The 21,761-nt window shown below is 54.1% G+C and overlaps 1 protein-coding gene across 2 annotated transcripts in view; it reads right to left on the bottom strand.

The window, feature by feature from the left end:
• The window catches only part of Rab11fip4 (RAB11 family interacting protein 4), a 113,675-nt gene that overhangs the window by 79,172 nt on the left and 12,742 nt on the right, over positions 1 to 21,761 (bottom strand). For both annotated transcript variants that reach the window (XM_042282477.2, XM_042282478.2), the window contains exons 2-3: positions 5,270 to 5,357; positions 3,804 to 3,892 (exon numbers count right to left, since the gene is read on the bottom strand). In XM_042282477.2, the coding sequence (XP_042138411.2) occupies positions 3,804 to 3,892; positions 5,270 to 5,357 (177 nt within the window). The remainder of the gene's footprint in view (positions 1 to 3,803; positions 3,893 to 5,269; positions 5,358 to 21,761) is intronic.

The following is a 21,761-nucleotide window of genomic DNA, read 5'->3' as shown; positions in this document are numbered from 1 at the left end:
CCCGGCATCTGGGGCTCCAAGGGTCCTGGAAGAAGGGCATGGCAGAGGCCTACCGCACAGCCAACGGGAAAGCATTTTACTGACTCAAGGTGACTCCAAGCCACGATGCTGAAAGTGACGTCCACACCCTAAAGGATTCACCTCCCTCTACTAAGGGTGCTCGGCTGCAGTCCTGACACCCAGCCATGTACCATCCTCTACCTCCCCAAGCCACACTGCTCAGATCTGTATTCCCCAGGGACACACTGGAAATCCAGGGGAACCAGAATCCGCTAGCTTCTTGGTCTTAGCCTCAGGCTGACCCCTAGGGGACAGCTGGGGTACAGCAAGGTGCTGGTTTGCCTCTAAATGACCCCCTCTGAAGATCCTGCCTCCGAAGAGCTCTGGTTTTGCCCCATCTGGCTGGTTTGGACACTCAGGAGCCCACAGGAAGGAGCTGGCCCAGGTCCACCATCCTGTCTGGTTCAGCAGAACAAACCAGGTCACCTACCATGTCCACCACCTCAGCTGGGTGCTCTGGCCAGCTGAGCCACTTGTTAGCCCCAGAGCCGTGTGGAGGACAGAAAGGGGGTTCCCCAGAAGAGCCCCAAACACACTCACATTACACAATCCCACGGGAAAGAGTGGGGGGTGGCTGTGATGTCTGACCTCCCTCTTTCTACCTCCCTGGAACCTCTGGATTTTGGAAAACAACAACAATACACCGCTTTACAAAAACATTCCTTCTTGGGGGGTCAGGACCCCCAACCCTGTTTCTCTTTACTAAATGTGCCATCTTTTCTGGCCTTGGTCGTGACAGCATGGGTGCCACAAAAGCAGCTGGAGCCACGGGAGCATGCCCCTGCGCCTGGGGAGCCCGGGCCTCAGTGCTCTGTTTCCCAATGTCTCAGCACATGCTCCGTTTTGACACGCTTTTGAAACATCGGAACCCAGGGGTAAAAGGGATGAAGAAGAGGCTTGGGGGTTGGGGGCAGAGGTTAAGTCAGACCTAGACTGGTTGAGCAAGTCTTGCTTCACAGCCAAGGAAGCTGCGGCTCTGATATGTTGAGGGGAACTTGCTGAGGCTGCATGGCTGGCCAGTGGCCAGACTGAGGCATGGGCCCCATTTTAAATGATGGTACAGCCTACTCACTCCTGCACCCTCCACAAAGGCTGGACCCCAAAGGACTCCCGGGTCACTTAGTGTCTGCCATGCTGGGGGTTCTCCCTCCCAGATCTGGTTCCACTGGCCCTAAATACATCCACTCCCATGCACTGGGCCCAGTAAGACAGACCTGGAACCCTCAGCTTACACAGGAGCCCCAGTTATCCTGGCCCACTTCGAAGGGGGTCTCATGTTGAGCACAGTCTGGACACCTGACCCCTACCCTGGCCCCACACAGGCTGTGGCTTTAGTCTCTGCCACCTGCAAACTGTTAAATAAAATTTACAGGTGGCCCCTGGTGTGTGTGACCAGGCCTCTGCGCTAAGCAGACCGGATCTAAAGAGCCTGGTTTGTGATGATGTTTCATGCCATTAAAACTGAGACTAAGCTCTGATGTGGCCTCCCCAGAAACCAGGAGAGTTTTAGCTGGCACAATAAGGAAATCCCCTGCTCCCTTAACCCTTTCAAAACAGCGGTCTGAGGCTGGCCAATCAGCTTTTTGTCCCTACTATTCAGTTTCCTTGTTCCTGTGATACCTAACACTACACGTGCTTAAGAGATCTATAAAACTTTAAAGCCTCTAACCTGTAAGCCCACTTGCCCAGGGAAGGATAACTTCCTGGAACCCTGGGGGCTGTTCATGTAAGACAACAAGCCGGTGCTTTCACTTCTGTACGGAAGCTTAGTTGCCCCAACTGCACAGGATGTGTGCTTGATCCCACGAAGGAGGGAGGTGCATAGGCAGGAAGTATGTCAGGATGCATGCTTGCCCCTGATTGGATGAAGGCAGGAAGTATGTAGTCTCCGGGTTTGCCTTGATAAGCCTCTGTCCAATGTAATTCAGGGCCATACTCTGAGCATGAGTCTCAGGTATGGACCTGGCCAGTATCCATGGTCCTAGTCAGTGTTTAGTAAAGCCTCTTACGTATTAAAATTTATTCATGGTCAGATTGGTGAATCTCTGAACAACCCCAGACCCGTAGCAGTTCCCACCTTACAAACTACTGTTCCTGCCCTGGACCTGTGTGTTAGACCTGCTGTCTCTGTGGCAGAGGCCTAAGAAAATCAAGAAAGAAAGGGAGGGAGGGAGGGAGAGAGGAAGGAAGGACTTATTTTGGCTCATGGTTTCGGAGCCTCCCTGGGATCCATTGTTTGGAGCCTGAGGTAAGACAGAGCAATGTGGTAGCAGGAAAGTGTGGCAGAGGCTGCAAGCCTCATGAAGGCCAGGAAGCCTGCAGGGATGGGGAAAGGTGTGTGCGGGGTGGGAACCTGGTCTGTCTGCTTTCCCCTCCCTGTCCTTCAATTCCAGCCTGTGGGATGGTGTTGCCCATTTATCCAGGGCAGAGCTCCTTTTAGTTAACACTCTCTGGAAACACCACCCTGTTAGGGTTCTGCCACTCCTCCAGCTATATGGCCACACATGTGCAGTTCAGAAGCTAAGCAAGGGGTCTTACATCATCCGTGCGCTGCATGATTACGTAATGTGCACAGCGTGGTCACGCAATCTGTGCATCTGTGGCGTAGCTCTGTAAACCCAAAGGAGCATGTGCAGGAGAATCCTTAAAAAGCCGGTCACAGACTCCTCCTCTCTCTTCTGCTCTCTCCTCCTCCCCCATCTCTCCCTTCTCCTGCACATGTCCTTCACAGGCCTGGTCACTCTCTTCTGTCCCGTACCCCCCCCCCCCAACCTCCTCCTAATTAAGCTCTGATACTGGGTTTTGTCGTGCCTCGTGACCTTTTCCCACGGTAACCAGAGCCATGTATTTAAAACCAACACACGCCCCATACATACACACACCCTGACATGGCCCTTCCTTATCTAGGTGCTTCTCAATCTGGTGAGGCTGACAGGATCAATCATGATAATCTAGGTAAACAATTACCACCAGGCTACACCCCAGCCTGATCATCACGATTGATCGTTAGATTATTTATACTTTTGTCTTGACAGTGCCTTGGCCTTCTCCAGCAGTCCGCTTGGCCACCCTCAGCATTGTGGGACCCCTTACAGGTCCCCATCCCCCAAGTCCTGCCCACCGAAGCTCACTTGGACTCCACCACCCGAAGCATCCAGAGGTCCTGGTCATCAGCTAGTGTGGTCTAGGCTTCTTTCATTTTCCAGGGGGAGTGGCCTCAGGATGAAGTACTAACCCAGAGCCAGACAGGTTTTGGGGCTGACTTGGGTGAGGAACCAAAACAGGCCTCCTCCAGCAGGAAGGTTCCCTGGAGACCACAGACAGTGCATTTTACAAAGCTGTGTTTGCAAAAACAGTTCAGTGACTCAGTTTCTCCTCAGCAACACCGGTAAGATGGAGGAAGATACTGCGTGGCCCGGTTCCTATTCCTCCATGCCTCCCTAAGGGCTGCACTGTGCCTGTCCCAAAGTGATGTCTCTTTTCTCGTTTTAGTTTGAGACAGTCTTGCTATGTAGCCCAGGCTAGCCTCAAACCTGTAGCAATCTCCCTGCCTCAGCCTCCTAAGGGCTAGGATTAGAGGCATGTACCCAGCTCTCCCAATGTGGGTTTTTGACTTTGATGCCAGAGGGCCATCGGGGGAAGTCCCAGTCCTTGGAGATGCCGCACAGCCAAGCCCCGGTGCCAATGGCAAGAAGGATAGATAGCCAAGCGCAGGAGGCACGGAGGCCATCCACGGCCCTTACCTGCTCCACACAGTCCGGGATCTCTGGGGAACATGGCAGGGTCCCCACGCTCTCCACTGACAGCACGTCCTTCAGTAGCTCCTCGCACCCTGTGGACAGACAGACAGACCGTGAGTGGTATGAGCCTCAGCCCGCATGGCTGATCTTCTCACTAATGGGCCTTGGGAGGAACTGATGGAGGACACAGGTGGCCCACGTCTCCAACACGGTGTCAGGGGAGGAGACTCCCAGCTATGCGGGGCTGGTTTGCAGAACGACACAAGGCGTCGGGAAGGCACCTGATGAGGGACTTCTTCTGTGGGACTAATCCCGGTGGGGACACAGAGAGGAGACACAAATGCAGAAGCAGGCCGAGTGCAGGGGAGCACCTAGGCTGGGAAGTACTCCCCTCTGCATACAGGGGCTACCTGCCACATTCCCTACCGACTCCCCCGCCCCGAAACTCTAGACAGGGCCTCCCTTAGGAGGTCGGCAGGCTCTTACACCCTGCTGAGCCCGTCACACAGGTGGACCAGGGGCCCAGCACAGGGCAGGAGTGGTCTGAGCCGGTCCACAGAACCAAACAAATCTCTGTAGAAATCTTAGTAGGCTTTCTGTGCTGCCTCAGTTTCCCCAGCGAACTCTGTTCCCCTCTCGCTTCTGCTTCAGAATTCTTGCTCCTTTCCTACTTCCTGGAACTCCGAGGACGCTGCAGGGATGTGCTCGCCCAGACCTCACCACAGAAGGGAGAGCCTGGCTGCCTTCACAGGTGACAGGATTTCTCTGGAAGGAGCTGCAAGTTCTCCCGGGGGCCAGGGGGAGGCCTCAGAAGTCCTCCTGGCCGCTCAGGGGCTGGAGGGAGTGTGAGGGAAGGTTGAGTACCAAAATTCTGATTTCTACGAGTTTCTCAAAACTGACCTTGGAATTTTGAAAAGGAAAAAAAAAAAAAAAGGAATGGGAGAAGGAAGGAATTAGGAAAGGTTAAGAGGAAAGAGGGCAGTTAATAAATAAGGGGCCCCTAAGAGAAGAGAGACATGGCAGCCAGCTCCACCCAGCTGTGGCCAGACCTGGATTCATTTGACTATTTTTCCCCTCCCATTGCTGGCTGGGGAGCCCAGAGCTTTGCACTAGTTAGGCAAGCTCTGGACCACTGACTGAGCAGACCCCAGCCCTCCCCCTGGAGTGGGAAGTTGGGGAAACTCCTCTGGAGCACAGCCATGCCAGCAGGAGAGGGTGTCAAGAGGAGAAAAGCCGAGAAGAACAGTTCTCCAGAAGGGCAGAAAGGCCGACCTGCCCCTGGTGATGGGGACCTGTGGCGGGGGTTCAGAGAGAGAGAGCCATGGCGCCATGCACTACCCACGCCCAAGACCTTTCCCTTCAGCCCGCATGGGTCACTAGGAACAGAGCCCATTTCTGGGACCCACCTGGGCTCTGGGACCCCCATGTGCTGGCCTCCTAGCCAGATAGGACCCCGAAGAGGACCTCACCTTTCATGGCGAACACTCCTCGGCAAAAATCCTTGAAGTTGATTCTGCCCAGGTCATTGGGATCCAAACACTTCACAAGTTTTTCCACCTTTGGGGAGGAAAGAGGACAGGCGTGAAGCACCCTGGACACCCCAAAGTCCAGGACACTGGGGCAGAAGGTGGAGCGGAGGGGGGTGGATCTCGACAATTAAGCCAAAGGGACACCAGTGTTACCAACTTGGTCTTTTCGCCTGGGATCATGTTATTCTCCTCTGTTTAAGATTCAAGTAAGAAAAAGTAAAGAGGGCCTCATCCGTGTAGGGTGTGGTCCCACAGGCTTCTCCAGACCTGCTCCAAAGACAGCACTCTGCTACCAGGTCACTGTTTGTCTATTTTGTAGACAGGGTCTGGCTATGTAGCCCAGGCTAGCTTAGAACTGAATTATCCCAGAGCTAGGTCTCCAGCCTATGAAGTTCAGCTTCTTGACCTTTTTTTTTTTTTTTTTTTTTTTCAGAATTAGCTTGTACCTTGGTAACAGCTTTCCAAAACACTCATTCAGCCATTTACTCATTCATTAAACAACTGATCACTGCGTGCCTCCTATTTGTCTGATACTTGACTAATGTTGATGGTGGTAGCTAGCTAGTTACACATGGTCACATGGATACACACCCACACTCATGCACCCCATTAGGCAACATTCCCCTAGTCATCATCATCTTCGGAAACCATCATCCATGGCAGGGTGAGGCTCTTGGTGATGCGGTGGCTCTGGGGTTACCCATGCTTTGTAGGTAAGCCCAATAAACTCGGTGGCTCCCTGGTGACCCACACCATGCAGAACAGGTGTTTATGTCTATCTTCCTCGGGAAAAGGTTCACAAAACAAGGACAAAGTTCTTTCTGGAATTCCCTCTGGCTGTGCTGCAGGTGATGGTATGAGAGCGTGCTGGGAACACAGACGTGGCATGCAGGACAGGGACCTGTTACTGTTGTGGGGTTGGCACCATCGCAGGCAGGCCTGTCCTCCAGCCCACTCTGCTTGTCACCTGTGGCAAAGCACAGGCAGGTGGGAAGACTCACAGACTGTCCTCCCGCCCATCCACAGCATGGCAGCTGCAGCAGGCATCTGAAGCCCGGGTCCCCGTAGTTAGTCCAGAATCAGGGACGGGGCCCAGTGGGCTTCAGTGAGCCCAGCTCCTACCACAGCTACCTCTCCATCCCCGAGCATTGGGGCTGTGTGCACTCTATTCCAGCTAGCCTTGCTTTTCCACTCTGCGGAGTCTGAGACTGGGGGATAACCAACCCAGAGGCTATGCAATGTCCTAAGATGTTTCTGAACCTGGTACCCAGTGGACCATCCCTCGGATCCAGGCATCCCCAACTCTAAGGGTAGGATGCTGTCGCAGAGGTCCAGAGAGACCCATAGCCCTGTGCGCTACCCGTGGCTGAGGAAGTCCCAGCCCCTTCCCCTCAGTCTCCATGGGGCTGTAGAATTCCACGGAAGAGGGAAGAGGCTTTTTGCCAGCTCAGGCCTGGCCAGAGCACCCCCACATTACAGCTGTCAGCCCGACCCCACCCCCACTACCACGGAAGCCACTGACATTGCCAGGCAATGACATGGCTTCTGAGAATAACGCTGCCCAGGTGCCACCTGCAGGCTGTGGGGGCGCTCCCCACAGCTCCAGCTGGCCACCCTCCTCCTCTCCTCCTGCCACCCTCCCCGCCATACAGAGAGCCCGAGAATGTAAGGAGGGCCTGGGACACCCTGGCCCCCGCCTCCCCCCTCCCAGCCTCTAGGACCTTACCCCTACAGCCCTCCCCAAGGTCAGGGGCTCTGCCTTAATTATTTTGGGAACAAGCCCAAGGCACTTACTTACTCCAGAGTGCTCAGTGGCTGAAGGGGAGCCCCAGCCTCACATGCTATGAGGCACAGCAGGGTTCTGTAATCCAGGGGACTGGGAGTCTTTAAGCCCCTGGGTCTGGAGACATCACTGGGCCAGGCTATCCATCCTCTGAATTCCAGAGAAAGCTAGTACAGAGGTGGGGGCTGGGGGGTGTCTGAGGACAGACAGATAGATGTGAGGGTCTAAGAACCACCAGATAGTCCACGGCAGTGGTTCTCGACCGTTCTAAGACTGTGACCCTTTAATACAGTTCCTCAAGCTGTGGAACCATAAAATTATTTCTGTTGCTACTTTGTAGCTGCCATTTTGCTACTGTTGTGAAGCATAATGTAAATATCTGATATGCACCCCTGTGAAAGGGTCTTTTGACTCCCCCAAAGGGGTCGGGACCCACAGGTTGAGAATCTATGGATATATTCCAGGCTACAGTTAGGAGCTCACAATTTCTATGACTCCCTTCTCTACAGCTACTCCCAAGAAGCTCTCAAGGATGGCAGTCCTAGGGAAGTGGCCACGTATACTATAAGACAGCGTTGTGGAGACAGTATAATCAGTAAATTTTTATATCACATGCAGTTAGCATCCATAAAGACCACAACAGTGGTTACAATGGCTTTTTAAATGAGACTCTAGCAGCGTTGTGTAGAAAGGGGTGAAAAATCCTTGCTAGGCCCACGAGGGCTCCCCGTGAGCCACTGAAACAGTAGCTGCTATGACAGTCCCCACGCTACGGTTGAGGACATTGAGGATCAGATAAATCAAGCCCCTTAGGCAGCCACCAGCAGTGGCAGCTACTGAACCAGGTCTTCCTGACCCTAGAGTATCAGCAGCTGAAATCTACTGCTACTCTGCCCTATGCAAGGTGTGTGGCCTCTGCTGGGCCAGAGCCAGGCTCTCCCCGGCCTGTGTGTGTCAAGTACTGATCCAATTCCCCTAACTCTGCCTATGAAGACAGCTCTCGGCTGGGGGTGTCACTGTGTGGGCATGGCATGTGCAAGCCCTGGCCTCTCTCCCTAAGATGGTCAAGGAAGAGAAAGGTGCTGTATTTGAAGTCAGCCTAGGCTACCAAAGAGACCCTGTCTCAGAATACAAACAAAGCCAGCAAAACCCAAACACACAAAACCCTAAAAACACACAGAAAGGGGAGCGGACCTGGGGGGTGGGTGCACGCCCGATTTTGACACTGGTAATCTGCACTGCATCTGGGGCTGTGTCTGCTGACCTGGCGAGGGAGCCAAGTCCCAGGGAGGGGAGGGGGCTCCCTCCTGGCAGGGAGTACAGCAGATGACACGGATACCCAGCGGGTGTGGATGTCACACAGTCCTGGGCGCCTCTGGCTCCCACGGGAGGAGAAAGCAAGCTCCAGGCCTGGCAGGGATGACAGGGACAGCTGAGTGCGCACAGCTGGACCAGCAGCTGGCTGCCAGGGGAACTGGTGCCTCTGCTGGCAGAGAACTGCGGGTCTTTCGTACTGGGAACCATCCAGTTACCAGGCTTCCCCCCACCCCCACCCCTTTCTATTGCTCCTCTCTTCAGGCTGAGTTTCTCCATTCATCCCCCACAGTCACCTCTTTCTGATGGAAGGATGCTGTGAAGCTGTGAGCCACACTGTGGTCTGCTTACCAGCAAGATCTCCTCCTGACCCTGGCTGGCCTCCCACACCTCCCCCATGCAGGCCTGGCAAGGCGGTGGCGAAGGCTAAGCAGCCTTGCTCCTGGAGGTCTCAGCCGCCTCTTTGAACAAGGAGATAAGCAGGCTTAGCTGTGGCTCTCAGCACCTCCAGGCGCTGAATAAATATTAGCCATTCCTACCAGAGCAAGTGCCAAGGAGCAACTGCCTTTGTGCCGGGCACTGTTCCGTCACTCTCTAGACAGAGTGGTTTCAGCCTCCCAGGCCTCTGGATCCCAAACAGAATTCTTGTTCCCATTTCATAGATGAGGAAATATGCAAGGCTCAGGCATTCCGGGGTAAGGACATACAGCCATGAGGAGGCAGCTGAGCCCAGGCGACCCCCAGTAATTATTGCTACTGAAATAATTATAATTACTTATAAGTTCAAGGGCTTGCTCCAACTAGAGAAAGAACAAAGCAAAGAAATTTTGACTAGAAAAACTGGCACCAGTACAGGGAACCCTTGCTTAAGAATTTGAATATTAAAGAAAAAATTACCGCTGAAAGAAAGGTTGCCAACCAGCATCCCAGACAGACTGCAGACTTCAAATCTGTTACAGGGATGCCCACATTAAAGTTGGAGGAAGAAGGGCGTGGTGGTATGCGCCGTGACCTCCAGCCCAGCCTAGTCCACACAGAGAGACCTGTCTCAAAGCAACCCCCCCCCCCCAAACAAATAAAATCAACCAAGGGAAGACGCCCAGCTCTGGGTGAGCCAGAGCAGGCATCCCAAATTCCATCTCTCCACTGCGGAGCACAGCATGGAGGACTTAGGGAGATGGGACTGTACGAGGTGAACTGAGGGAAAAGAGAAGCTTGCATGTGCGGGGGTGGTGGTGGTGGTGGTGGTGGTGGTGGTATCTTTACTTTTCCTATTTCCTGTGCCGCAGATGTGAAGAGAGAGGGTTCTAAAGGAGCCCTCTTCCTGATGCAAAGCTGGGGAAGGTCCTGTCCGAGACACAAAGTGAGGAAGACGCCCTAGTTGTTTCTTTCTCTCTCCTCTCTCTCTCTCTCTCTCTCTCTCTCTCTCTCTCTCTCTCTCTCTCTCTCTCTCTCTCTCTGTCTGTCTGTCTGTCTTGCTAGTTCGTCTTTCCCACAAGGCAAACTCAGGTGACAGCAGCAGCCACACAGTATGTGAGCATGGCGTGGTAGAGCAGTGAGGGATAGATAGATAGTCGTGGGGGGGGGGAGTAGGAAAAGGAGGCCCTGGGAACTGGACAGGGCGGGACACTGAGAAGGCAGAGCTCGGGAGTGGATGAAGACCCTTAGAGCGAGGCTGAAGTCCTGAGCCCCGCCCTGAGCTGCAGGGGTAGCGAGCTGGTCAGTTCAGCACTGAGCTGCTGACCGGGGAGTGGAGCGGCCCAGCCCCGGCGTGCATCCTTTGGGCCCTGAAGAGCCTGGCAAAGGCTCTGAGGCCTGAACTGGCTAAGTTAGAACAGCTGCTTAGAGGACGAGTGGGGATGCCAGGCTTCCACCTAACTGGACTAATTTCCTAATTAAAAACAAACCCACACCATTCTCTCTCTCTCTCTCTCTCTCTCTCTCTCTCTCTCTCTCTCTCTCTCACACACACACACACACACACACACACACACACACACACACACACTTTTTTTTAGGCTGGAGAGGGGACTCACTGATTAAGAACTGGCTGCTCATCCAGAGGAACAGGGTTCAATTCCCAGCACCCATATGGCAGGTCACAAACATCTGTAACTCCAGTTGCAAGGGATCTGCCATCTTTTTCTGGCTTCCACAGGTACTGGATATAAATGGTGCACACATATACACACAGGTTAAACACCGGTACACACACAATAAAAATAAATAGGGCTAGAGAGATGGTTCCGTGATTAAGAGCACTGGTTGCCTTACCAGGTGACCTGGGTTCAATCCCAGCACCCATACAGGGGCTGACCCATCTGTAACTCCAGTTCCAGGGGATCTAACTGTGTCTTCGGGCCTCCACAGACAACAGGAAAGTGGTATATAGACATACATGCAGGTAACACACCTATGCACATAATTTTTTAAAGAAAGTAAGGGCTAGAGAGATGGCTCATGCAGCTGCTGACCCTAATGATTCTGTCCTCAGAAACGCTTTGGGAGTAGGGGAGCAGTCAGAATGGAGGTCTGAGGACTCAGGTACCGAACACAGAATGGGGCAGCACCAGTCCCTGGACCAGTGGTACAGGGTGCTGGGGGCCAGCTGGCCGAGGGGAAGTAGGTACAGCAAAGGGGACAGGGAGAGGGGGGATCCAGCAGGGGCGGGTGGCCTGGGATGGCTGAAGCTAAACAGGACCGGTTGTCCCCGAGATCTGAGGCCGGAAGCTGGAGATACAGCTAAGATGGGAAGCTCTGAGTTAGACCCTCTGCATGAACTGGAAGTGGTGGCCCCTTGTAACCTCAGCACTCAGGAGGAGAAGGTCAAGGTTACCCAGGGTCTGAGGATCGCACTGGCCAGCAGGCTGGCTGCGTGCTTTATCCCACAGAATGACCTTCTAGGTGTCTGGCACCTCCTCTTCCTCTGAGCAGTGGTTCTCAACATGTAGGTCGTGACCCACCTGACAAACCTCTATCTCTAAAAATATTTACATTGCGCCTCATAACAGTAGCAACGTGACAGTTATGAAGTAGCCATGAAAACCCTTTTATGGTTGGGGGGGTCACAGCGTGAGGAAGGTTGAAAACCACTGGTGTAGAGAAACAGCTGGTCCTTCCTCTCTCCTGCCCTGGCCTCCTCCATCATGAGAGGAGGTAGAGGAGGCCACACTCTCAACACCCCTGGCCTGGCTCTCCCTACAGGCCAGTCTCTCCTCCTACCACCCACCCAGAGGGCTGCGGCCCTCCTCAGGGGCCTCGGGCCCCAGCTGCTTGTTTATCCACTTTCCCAAGCAGCCCAGCTGCCTGGTGTCAGGCACACAATGAGGCCTGTGTTCTAGAGTCCAGGAGACAAAGGGTGCAGGCAGCCACTGACCACTCTCTCCATTAATTCTCAGGGAGGGAAGGAGGGAGGGGGGCTGGGCAAGAGTTTCAGCAAAGCCAGGTGCAGACAGAGCGAGGGAAGAGTTTCCAAAGAAAGTTCTGCCGGTCCCTACGCCCCAAGCCAGGTTGAAGAGTCCAGTCATCCCGCTGTCAGGTCCTAATCACTGATTCCAAAGCCTGCTACATGCCACGAACACCGAGAGCATGACAACTGTGTGTCAACAGCCATATTAGCCCTCTAAGCCCATTTCTAACCGTCTATAGTGCTGATTCCCAGGGCCAGGGTGAGGATCAGCAAATAATGAACATTATAGACATGCTAGGCGAGGATGCGTCAGGAGCAAAGAATACTTGAGAGAGATGGAGAGTAACACATCCTGGAGGAACTGGCAGAGGTAGACCGTTTTATAACTCCGCCATCAATCTCCCCGAGGAGGAGTCTCCTCTCTCCGTGTGCCTGCCTCAGTTTCCCTGTTGCAAAATGAGAGCACTGAATAACACTAATACCAGTCTTGGGAGTCTAGGTGGTTGGAATGTCTCCCCGGGTCTGTTTGGGTGCACATGAGGCCAGTGAAGAGATGAAAACTATCGAAACAGGGAATGAGGGGAGTGGAGAGAAACCAACCTCTCCCTCCAGGGCAGCTGCCCTGGGCCCTGCAGTGACTACTCAACCAAAGCCCCAAATAACGACAAGAACCGAAGAGCCTGCTGCCCATCTTCCCTCCCTCCTGGGCAGGGCAGGGGCCCAGCTCCTGTTGGACCAGGTGCTTCAGGGTACCTCCGTCAGGGCCAGGAGTTCTGATTGGGCCAAACCTGTCAGGCGGATTCCTATCTGGTCAGTGTTTGGTTTAGGCAAATGTATGCTAAGCCTCTGGTCAATGAGAGGGGAAGAGAAATCTGCAGGGGGTTCTGATGGGGAAGGGGTGAGTCATACAGAGAGGCTGCATCACAGGCTACATGGGGGAAGATCAATGGAGGGAGGCTTCGTCCTGGATGACGCCTCTGAGCATCAAGGAAGTAGTCTGCTCTCTTGATATATAATGCATACATACACACATGCATGCATGCATGCAGGCCATTTGCTCAGCATTTGAACCATGCACGGGATTCTGGTTCCCAAAGCTGAGGGTCCCTGATGAAGAACTCTCTTTGGGCTGGGGAGATGGCTCAGTGGGGAAGAGTATCTGTTGCCTACACATGAGGACCTGATGAGCTTGGATCCCAACAACTATGTTGGAGAAAGCTGGGCATGGCTTGCAGTGCACCCCCAGTGCTGTTGGGGATGGAGTTGGGGGGATCACCAGGGCTTGCTGGCAACCAGCCTAGCTCCGGGTTCAGTGAGAGACCCTGTCTCAAAGGAATGAGGAAGAGCTACAGAGCAGGACACGCCCCTGCCTCCTCCTCTGGCCTCCCTGCACATGCACAGGATCTGGTCTGCACATTTGCGTGTGCACCCTTACACACACACACACACACACACACACACACACACACACACACACACACACACCAAGGGGCATTGGGGGCATCTCTGGCTAGGGTCAGGTATCAAGAAGGAGACTTGGTACCATGGCCCAGACCTGGCACCATGGCCACCCCGTCCTGGGCAGTGTAGCCTCATTTGAGCTACAGCTGGGGCCTTTTCAAGACTCCGGAGTGTCCAGGTGTGACCAGCAGCCCCTCAATCAGTCTGAGCTGCTACAGTGAAAGTCCCCCTGGCCACCCACGAGGGCTTTGTTTAGCGGCTGAATAGTAATGAGAAGGACAGACGTGTGGGTGGCCCCTGAAGAGGACTGCCTCTGCATGTCTCTGTCCGCTGTCCCTGCCTTCAGCAAACACTTCATCAGCCCCATGGGGAGAATGACAAACTCCCAGGAGGCTCCCAGGGAAAGGACCGATATCCTGCTGTACATTCTGAGTAAAATAAAAATAGGCCCGGGAAGCGCATAAAACATGTAGATGACTGATCATACTCCCCCATGTCTGGGCTGTATGTCACTCCTGGTCTCTGTGGTAGACGGAGCTGGGCTGGAACCCCCCCTCTTCCGTTCACCAGCTGCGTGAGCAAAGACCAATGACTCACCCTCGGAGCGATCTTACATGCGGGGATTTAGAAATATGCAGGCTCCAGGAAAGCAGCCCTACCGGGGCCACGGTGCCGCTCTCCGCATAGCTATCTCCACAGGCCGGGTGGCTAATCCTCCTGCTTCTTCCCGGGAGTTTTCAATCCGCTGCATTTAAAAACGGAATCGGATCGTCTTAAAACTCAAGCAGGGTGCGGGCGGGCGGCAGTAAAGCCATTTAATTCTTTGAAAAGGGAAGGCCCACAGTATTTCAGGCTCGATAAGACAGGAGCTGCCATAATGTAACCTCTAAGAGGAGATGGTTCCTGAATCCTGATGGCCCGAGCTCAAGGGAAGCGGAATCCAGAGGGCTGGGGACGACACATGGGGCCAGCCAGCAGAGGTGGCTGTGCTGGACCGAGAGGGCGGATGTGAAACATGCAGCCATGGGAAACGCCAGAGGGACCAGGGAAAAGATGGGTAGAACACGGGAGGGCTGGACAGTAGCTCAGGCAGGCTCCGTGGTACCAGTTAGTGGGGGCCCAGCAGCCACCTTAGTAGCTGGAGGACATGGAGGGCGGAAGGCTGGCCACGGAGAACAGCCAGGAAGGCACTGTCTCCTCTGGTGGGGGTGAGGGTAGGGATTAGCATGGGCCCAGGGACCCGGTTTGTACCTAGGAAGGTGCTGGAAGCTCATGATCGGAGGGGAGAAGGCAGAGAAACTACCACAGTCCAGAAGAGGAGCCAGCGCCATGTGGGGTTGGAAAGGAGAGTGCATTTGCCTTGCTTAGTCTGACGCACACAGGGAGGCCAGCTGGACTGCTGGGGGTCATTTCAGGGGTCTGAGTAGACAAGGAGATGGTGACTGGTGTGCCTGGGGGGCACTGGGTGGGTTTTGGTCAGCCAGGACGGTATGTCTGCCTGACCACGAATCCAGGTCCCTAAGGACTCTCAGATACAGGATGCTCCTGGCCAGTCTACCAGAAAAGCTCCGCCTCCATTTGCCTCACTAAGGACACTGACCTCTCTCCAGGGACAGATTGACAGAAGAGGGAACTCGTCTTAACAGGAGCACAGGGATGGCTCTGGCGGAACGTGAAGGAGCAGCTCTGTCCTCTCGGCCACAAGCACGGCCTCTTCTCCCAGTCACCCAGCCAGCACCAGGCCCCAGGTGTGCTATGAGGGCCACAGGGTGCGGCAGCTGGGTACAAGGCACAAGAACGGCCGAGAGCTCAAAGGCACAGGAACCAAGGCCTGTTCTCTCTGTGGGCAGGGAAGACATGGAAACCTCCACTCCAGGCTGCTGACAGAACAGAGATTGGAGACGCTGGACCTCTTGGCTGGGTGGAGGTTCCCGTTCTGCCAGGCTGGAGCCTGAGACTGCATTTCTGCCCTTTTTGGGCAGGGTCTCAGGTAGCCAAAGGTTGGCCTTGAACTCCTTATCTTGTGTCTACCCGTGGAGTGCTGGGGTCAGAGCTACTTGCCACTCTGTACCGCTCTGCTTGGCCTCGTGCAGTGCTGGGACCAGAGCGAGACCAACTGAGCCACACCCCCAGCCCTCCTGAGCCTGTCTTTCTAATTTCTCCTAGCGGATGCCAATCCCAGCCATCCAGGGCCGACAAAGCTCGAGCTGACACCTGTGGATGGACCTTTCTGAATTCTGAAGTCGAGCGAGTCCAGGAGAGCGCAATCTATGCCCGCTACTTGGATCTTTGGGGTGCTAGGAAGGCTAGAGGTGACTAGAGCAATGCAGTGCTCACCTCTGGGGACTCACCCTGTAAGGGGAGGGACACCTGTGCTTGGGCAGGGCTTCTGCAAGGGAGAGACACACTGGCGGCCATGGCATGGATGGTGTGGTTCCTGGTGTCCTGTAGCTCAGGGTCAGGGCCCCTGTGGACACTGCTGATTCTTGGAGCAGCTGCTCATCCTGGGCTTCTGCTGGAGCTTCTCCCAAACTCGAGTGAAATGCCCTCCCTGTGCCTTCTTTTCTTCCTCAGAAGCTGCAACTGGACCGAAGACCTCACGGCCTTCCGGGAATTATGTTTTTGCTTCCGGGGCAATGCAAATTATGGCAGCTCCAGCCAGAAGCTCTGGTGCTGTTCCTTCCATGTGATAAATGAAAGGCTACAGGTTCTGGGAGCCCACAGCAGAGTTTCTAAATCTGTGGGAGAAACATAGCCTCACCACCCACCCAGACACAAACACCAAAGCCTCCTTGAACCCCGGGGTTTTCTCCTGTGAAACGGGCAGGTTGCAAAGGCCACCTCAGACTGTTACCATGGAGACCAAGAGAATGACTTGAAAGCTATTGTTTATTAAGGGTCCTACAGGAATCAAGCAGGCCCCTCGGAAGGCTGTTGGGAGGAAGATGTTCTGTTCACCTGAAACCCCACAGGGGTTCTAGGTGGAACCGCACTGCCTGTAGACCAGGTAGAGGACCTGTCCCCACCAGTCCATGGGCCCAAAGGGCCTGTCCTAGTTACTTTTTGTATTGCTCTGATAAGACACCATGACCAAGGCAACTCATAGATGCAGGAGTTCATCTGAGGCTTACAGTTCCAGAGGGTGAGTCCGTGACTACCATGTTGGGAGCATGGCAGGAGGCAGGCATGGTGCTGGAGCAGTAGCCGAGAGCCCACATCCTGATCCCCAAGCATGAGGCAGAGGAAGTTACCTGAGAATGGTGTGGGCTTTTGAAACCTCAAAGCCTGCCCCCAGTGACATATCTCCTTCCACAAAAGTCACACCTCCTCATCCTTCCCAAACAGTGCTGCCAACTGGGGACCAGCATCCAGACACACCAGCCTGTGGGAGACGTTCTCGTTCAAACCACCAGAGGGCCCATTTCCGGGAACCTCTCTGTCCTATGATGGGTTCGCAACTCAGGCCTGCTGGGGACACAAAGGTGACACCTCAGACTTGCCAGAAGTGAAGAGAGACTAAGCTGGACCAGCAGTTCCCATCTGTCATCCTATGAGGCAAGGGGAGACGATGGGCCCAGTTTCACTCACGAGGCAAGCTGTGCTCAGAGGGGTTGAGCCCCTTGCAGACGGTCTCCAGGAGGCTGTGTCTTTGAGAAGGTCAAGGTATCACAGAGCAAAGTGTTCTCAAGAGGCTGGAGCCACGGCTCAGTGGCAGGGCACATGTTTAGCATGCAGGAGGAAAGCCTGGACTCCACCCCCAGCCCGACCACAACTAAAAGCCTTCTCTCAGCCAGGTGTGGCAGTGTGTGCCCGTAACTCCAGGGCTAGGGAGAAGAAGGCCTGCCAGCCCAGCCTAATCAGAGAGTTTCAGGTTTAAGGAAGGCATTGAACCCACTCTTAGTGACTTATTGCTACACCCATAGATCAGCGAATCTCTCAACCCTCATCTGAGAGGTTTCTTTTGTAGCAAGTGGCAATTAACACAGAGACCCAGGACCTGTCAGGGGGTAGAGCATAAAAGACTGAGCTGAAGCCGGGCGGTGGTGGCGCACGCCTTTAATCCCAGCACTCGGGAGGCAGAGGCAGGCGGATCTCTGTGAGTTCGAGGCCAGCCTGGGCTACCAAGTGAGTTCCAGGAAAGGCGCAAAGCCACACAGAGAAACCCTGTCTCAAAAAGCCAAAAAAAGAAAAAAAAAAAAAGACTGAGCTGAGCCCTAAACGGGACCCCTGTGTCACACCCCCCTCCTCCCAAGGCTCAGGGACCATTTTGGAAGTGGGGAGAGACTGTAAGAGCCACCGCCGCCGCGGTGGGTGACTAGGAGGAAATGGTGTTTCCCACCCTCCCACACACACACAGCAGGGCAGCTGCACACAGGAGCTCACAGTGGCTGAGACAGCGTGCACCAGACCTGTGCACGCTCAGGTCAGACAGAATCCCAGCAGGGGGTGGGAGAGGAGCCCAACCCTTAGCTGGGGAGCCATGGGCAACTCTAGCAGCTGGGACACTGGAGCCGCAGCTTTCTGTGAGCGTGTGGCCCCTGCAAGTGGATGACACCAGGAGATGTCCCCACACAAGAGTATTCAAAAAATAATCATAAAAATGTAAAAAGAGGGCACAGAGTCGGGCGGGCCTGGGAGGAGTGGGGGAGGGGGAGGTAAATATGATCAAATACACCACACGAAACTCCCCCCAAAATGAAACTATATATATGAACATGACCTCAGGCTTCAGCATACAGGTCCCCATGTGTGCACGTGCACTCACACAAACATGTGCACACATCTACATAAACAAGTACACACACACACACACACACACACACACACACACACACACACACACACACAGCCTTCTCAGATCAGAAAGTTTGAGACACACAAGGCCAGTCAGAGCCTTCCACTAGTTCCTTCCAGGCCCTGCTCACACGGCTTCCTCTCACTTCCAAAGGACAGGATTTCCATGTCCTGGGCACTGCCCCTTAGAGCCGGTCCCCTTTGTCCATGACACTAAGTGGGCCATTATGGTAGCAGAAACAGAATCTGGGTGAGGGGGGTTGCTGGTCCTTAGTGAGGACATACAATCCACTTGCCCATCCTCACTGCCAGCAACTCCTAGGGCAGCTTCCACCCCACACACACCTCAGGAGGACAGATTCTAGGTGGTCTCTGTGACCAAGCAACTTCCTCAGTGAAGAAGCTGGTGGTCTGGACACCCCAACATGGCCGCAAGGGACCAGGGCCAGGACCCAGGGCTGCCTCTTCACCTGCCTTTCTCCATAGCAGGAGGCCCCGAAGTCAGCTGGGAAAGCTCCTTAAGGACTAGGAAAGGTTCAGGTCTGTTCTGCAGATGCAAACCTTTTCCCAGCAAGTTCTGCAACACCAAATGGGCTGAGAGAGGCCTCATACATGATTTAAGCCTTGATTCATAATTCAGATCTCTCTCCCAAAGGAGGCATGTAGACTGGAGGCTGGGGAGGGGGAGGGAGGGCCAGAGCAAGAAGGTCTCAGGGACCAGAAACAACTAAGCTGCAGAGCTCCTGCTAACACACAAGGGCGCCAGCCTTAGGCCTTCCAGGCTGGGAGAGAGGCAAGCAGTGAGCTCCAGGCTCTCTGGGCTCTTGTGCTGAAGGCTCAGCTCTATGCTATAAATCCCAACTCAGATCTGCCCAGCCTGGCAGCCAGCAGGGAACCCCTGGAATCTGCAGGTTCAAAGCTCCCCTGTAAATCCTAAGGAGTTCCCTGCCCCAGAAGGGAACAGGGCTGAGCAGCTGCTGGACTCTGCCAGGCAGGGAGTGGCAGGGCTGGCCTCCTCTGAGGGCCCTGGTCGTTGAGCATACTCAAGTTTCCGGAGCTGACTCCAGGGCAGTTAGGTGTGGGGAGGGGACTAGTTCCAGCAGCAACAGAAGACAGAGGGGTGTGCCATCACCCGACTCAGCCACCTTCCCCAGGGCAGACTGCGACCCTCCCTCCCTCTCGGTATGCGCTAACTCACCTACTACCAGCCCTCCCACCACACCAAGCTCCCCAGAGTAACGTCCCCAGAGTCACAGCGATGATCACAATGACACAATAGTAACTGGCAACCGGAGCAGTTAGTCTGAGCCTGGCACTCCTAAGAGCACTGCCTGAATCAATCCAGATACACTCCATGAGCCTGTGGAGTAGTTTCTATTATTAGTTAGACCCATTGTCACTGATGAGGACACCGAGGACAAATTGTTACCAACTTGCTAGAAAGTGAAGCCGGAACTCACAAGAGCTATCTCCTCTATGTGACATCACCGATTCAACCTACCCTGCACTTGCCTTGCCCAGTGGTGGCACCACTACTACCACCCCCACAATCCACCTGGGTCATCTGGCTGGCCCAGCACAGCACCTGTAGAAAGTGCCACAGTGGCCCACCCCCAAGGGCCTGCATCCATCCTGTGGTATTGCCTTTCTAAATGTGTCTAAGGCCACGGCGACCACAGTGACACTCCCCGAACAAGGTGCTCAGGACATGCCACTTCTGTCCTGCGCCAAGCACTTTCACTCACCTGCCTGGTGCCACCTCACACCCCCAGAGGGGACCCCACCTCACAGACAAGGCGAAAGGACTGAAAGACACAGTCAGCAAGCTGGAAAGTGCAGAGTCCACTTGTCATTTCTCCAATCCCAGACCTCAAGTCCTGGACCCCCAACACCCTCTAGCCTCCCAAAAGCTTCACTGGTGTCTGGGGACGCAGAGGAAACTGCTTGTGAACCCCACATTGTCAGAACCAAACCGAGCAGGCTGAGCTCTGGGCTAGCCCTGGCAGTTCACCTAATCGCCCGCTCAGGTGTTCAGCCAAGGCTGGCCATGCCTTTGGTACATCCTGTGCTCACTCTCACAGACAGCGACCAAAGGAAAGCAATCCCCTGCTTAAAGAGCGTTGGGGCTGCCAGGCCAGGACCTCACACCTGTGGTTTCTGCCCAGCGCCACCTGGTGGGCGAACCCCGACTTCAGGTGTGTGAGCAGTAGATGATGAGAACTTTCCTTCTCTCTCTCTCTCTCTCTCTCTCTCTCTCTCTCTCTCTCTCTCTCTCTCTCTCTCTCTCTCCCTCCCTCCTTCTTTCTTTTTTCTGAGACAAAGTCTTGTGTAACTCATCCTGGTCTGGGATTTGATACACAGTCAAAGACAGCCCTGAACTCCCGATCCCGCTGCCTCCACCAGCCAAGGACTGGAGACACAGACACGTGCCCCCACTCCGGACTCACCGATTCTTTGCGTCAACTGAAAAATGGCAATCATGGCAAAAAACATTTAGTAGCTGTTGAGAAGTCATTTGCCACAAAGAGCTTTCTGCTCTGCAATAAAACCAAAGGAGGCCAGCGCTGGAGAAGCCAACTACCAACATGATACTTAATGGTGGTACGCTGAAGTCACCTCATTAAAAAATGTGTCTGTGTGTGTGTGTGTGTGTGTGTGTGTGTGTGTGTGTGTAGCTGCAAGGTCAGAGGTCAACTCCCTCCTGCCACCTTATACAATGCAGGGATGTGAGGCCTGCATGCAAGTGTCTCTACCATCTCTCAGGCCCACCCCCCTTTTCACATAGTAAGAAAAGAACGAACGATGGAGTCCTGACTGTCCCCACCAGCCCTCACACCTGCTGGCTCTCCCAACAGTCTGGACCACTGCAGAGGTCAGGGAGCTGCCTGGGCCCTACAGCTGCTCTGGATGCCCAAGGCCTACTCTGTACCCAAGGCTAGTGCCTGTCACCCAAGCCCAGATCACCCTGTCCATTCTCCTCCTCTGCACTTCTGTCCTGGATGTCTTGTTGGATGTGCTGAAGTCTCAGATCTGCAACAAAGACACCCGACTGCTTATTGCTGGCCCTCTTCCCATCAGCCCCAACCTTGGCAGGAGCCATCGCCTCCCGCCCACCGCTGCCTACTCCTCTGGCAGCGGGCAGCCCCCTGCCTGAGCCTCGCCTGCTCTCCTGACTCTGGATGGGGCCATGTAGCCAATGTCCCAGCATGCCTCTCTCCCTCTTCTCACAAAGGACATGCCTCCCATGTTCATCCCATCTCACATCTCAGAAGGAAGGGCAATAATTACCTTTGAAGAGGACAGGTTTACCTAGAAAATCCAAATAAATTAACTGGAAAATCACCAGAATAAATGAATTCACACTAATGGTGAAATAAGAGATAAACTGACAAAAATAAACCATATTCCTATATGCCTGTAACATGTAGCTAAGTAATAATAATAATAAATATAATAAATGTGTTGTGGAATGTCTGTTTAACTAGGCAAAGATATGTTTATGTTGTAGAATATTGCTTTAACCATGTAAAGGTGTATTTCATTTGTTTATGCTGCATTTGTTTAATGACATAAAGGTGTGTTGCCTTGCCTGCCTAAGGCACCTGCTTGGTCTAATAAAAAAGCTGAATAGCCAATAGCTAGGCAGTAGAAAGATAGGTAGGGATGGTGGG

The sequence above is a fragment of the Peromyscus maniculatus genome, chromosome 8, assembly GCF_049852395.1.
Source record: "Peromyscus maniculatus bairdii isolate BWxNUB_F1_BW_parent chromosome 8, HU_Pman_BW_mat_3.1, whole genome shotgun sequence".
NCBI lineage: Eukaryota > Metazoa > Chordata > Mammalia > Rodentia > Cricetidae > Peromyscus > Peromyscus maniculatus.
The sequence above is the reverse complement of the archived record's forward strand: the minus strand, read 5'-3'. Positions and strand labels throughout refer to the sequence as shown.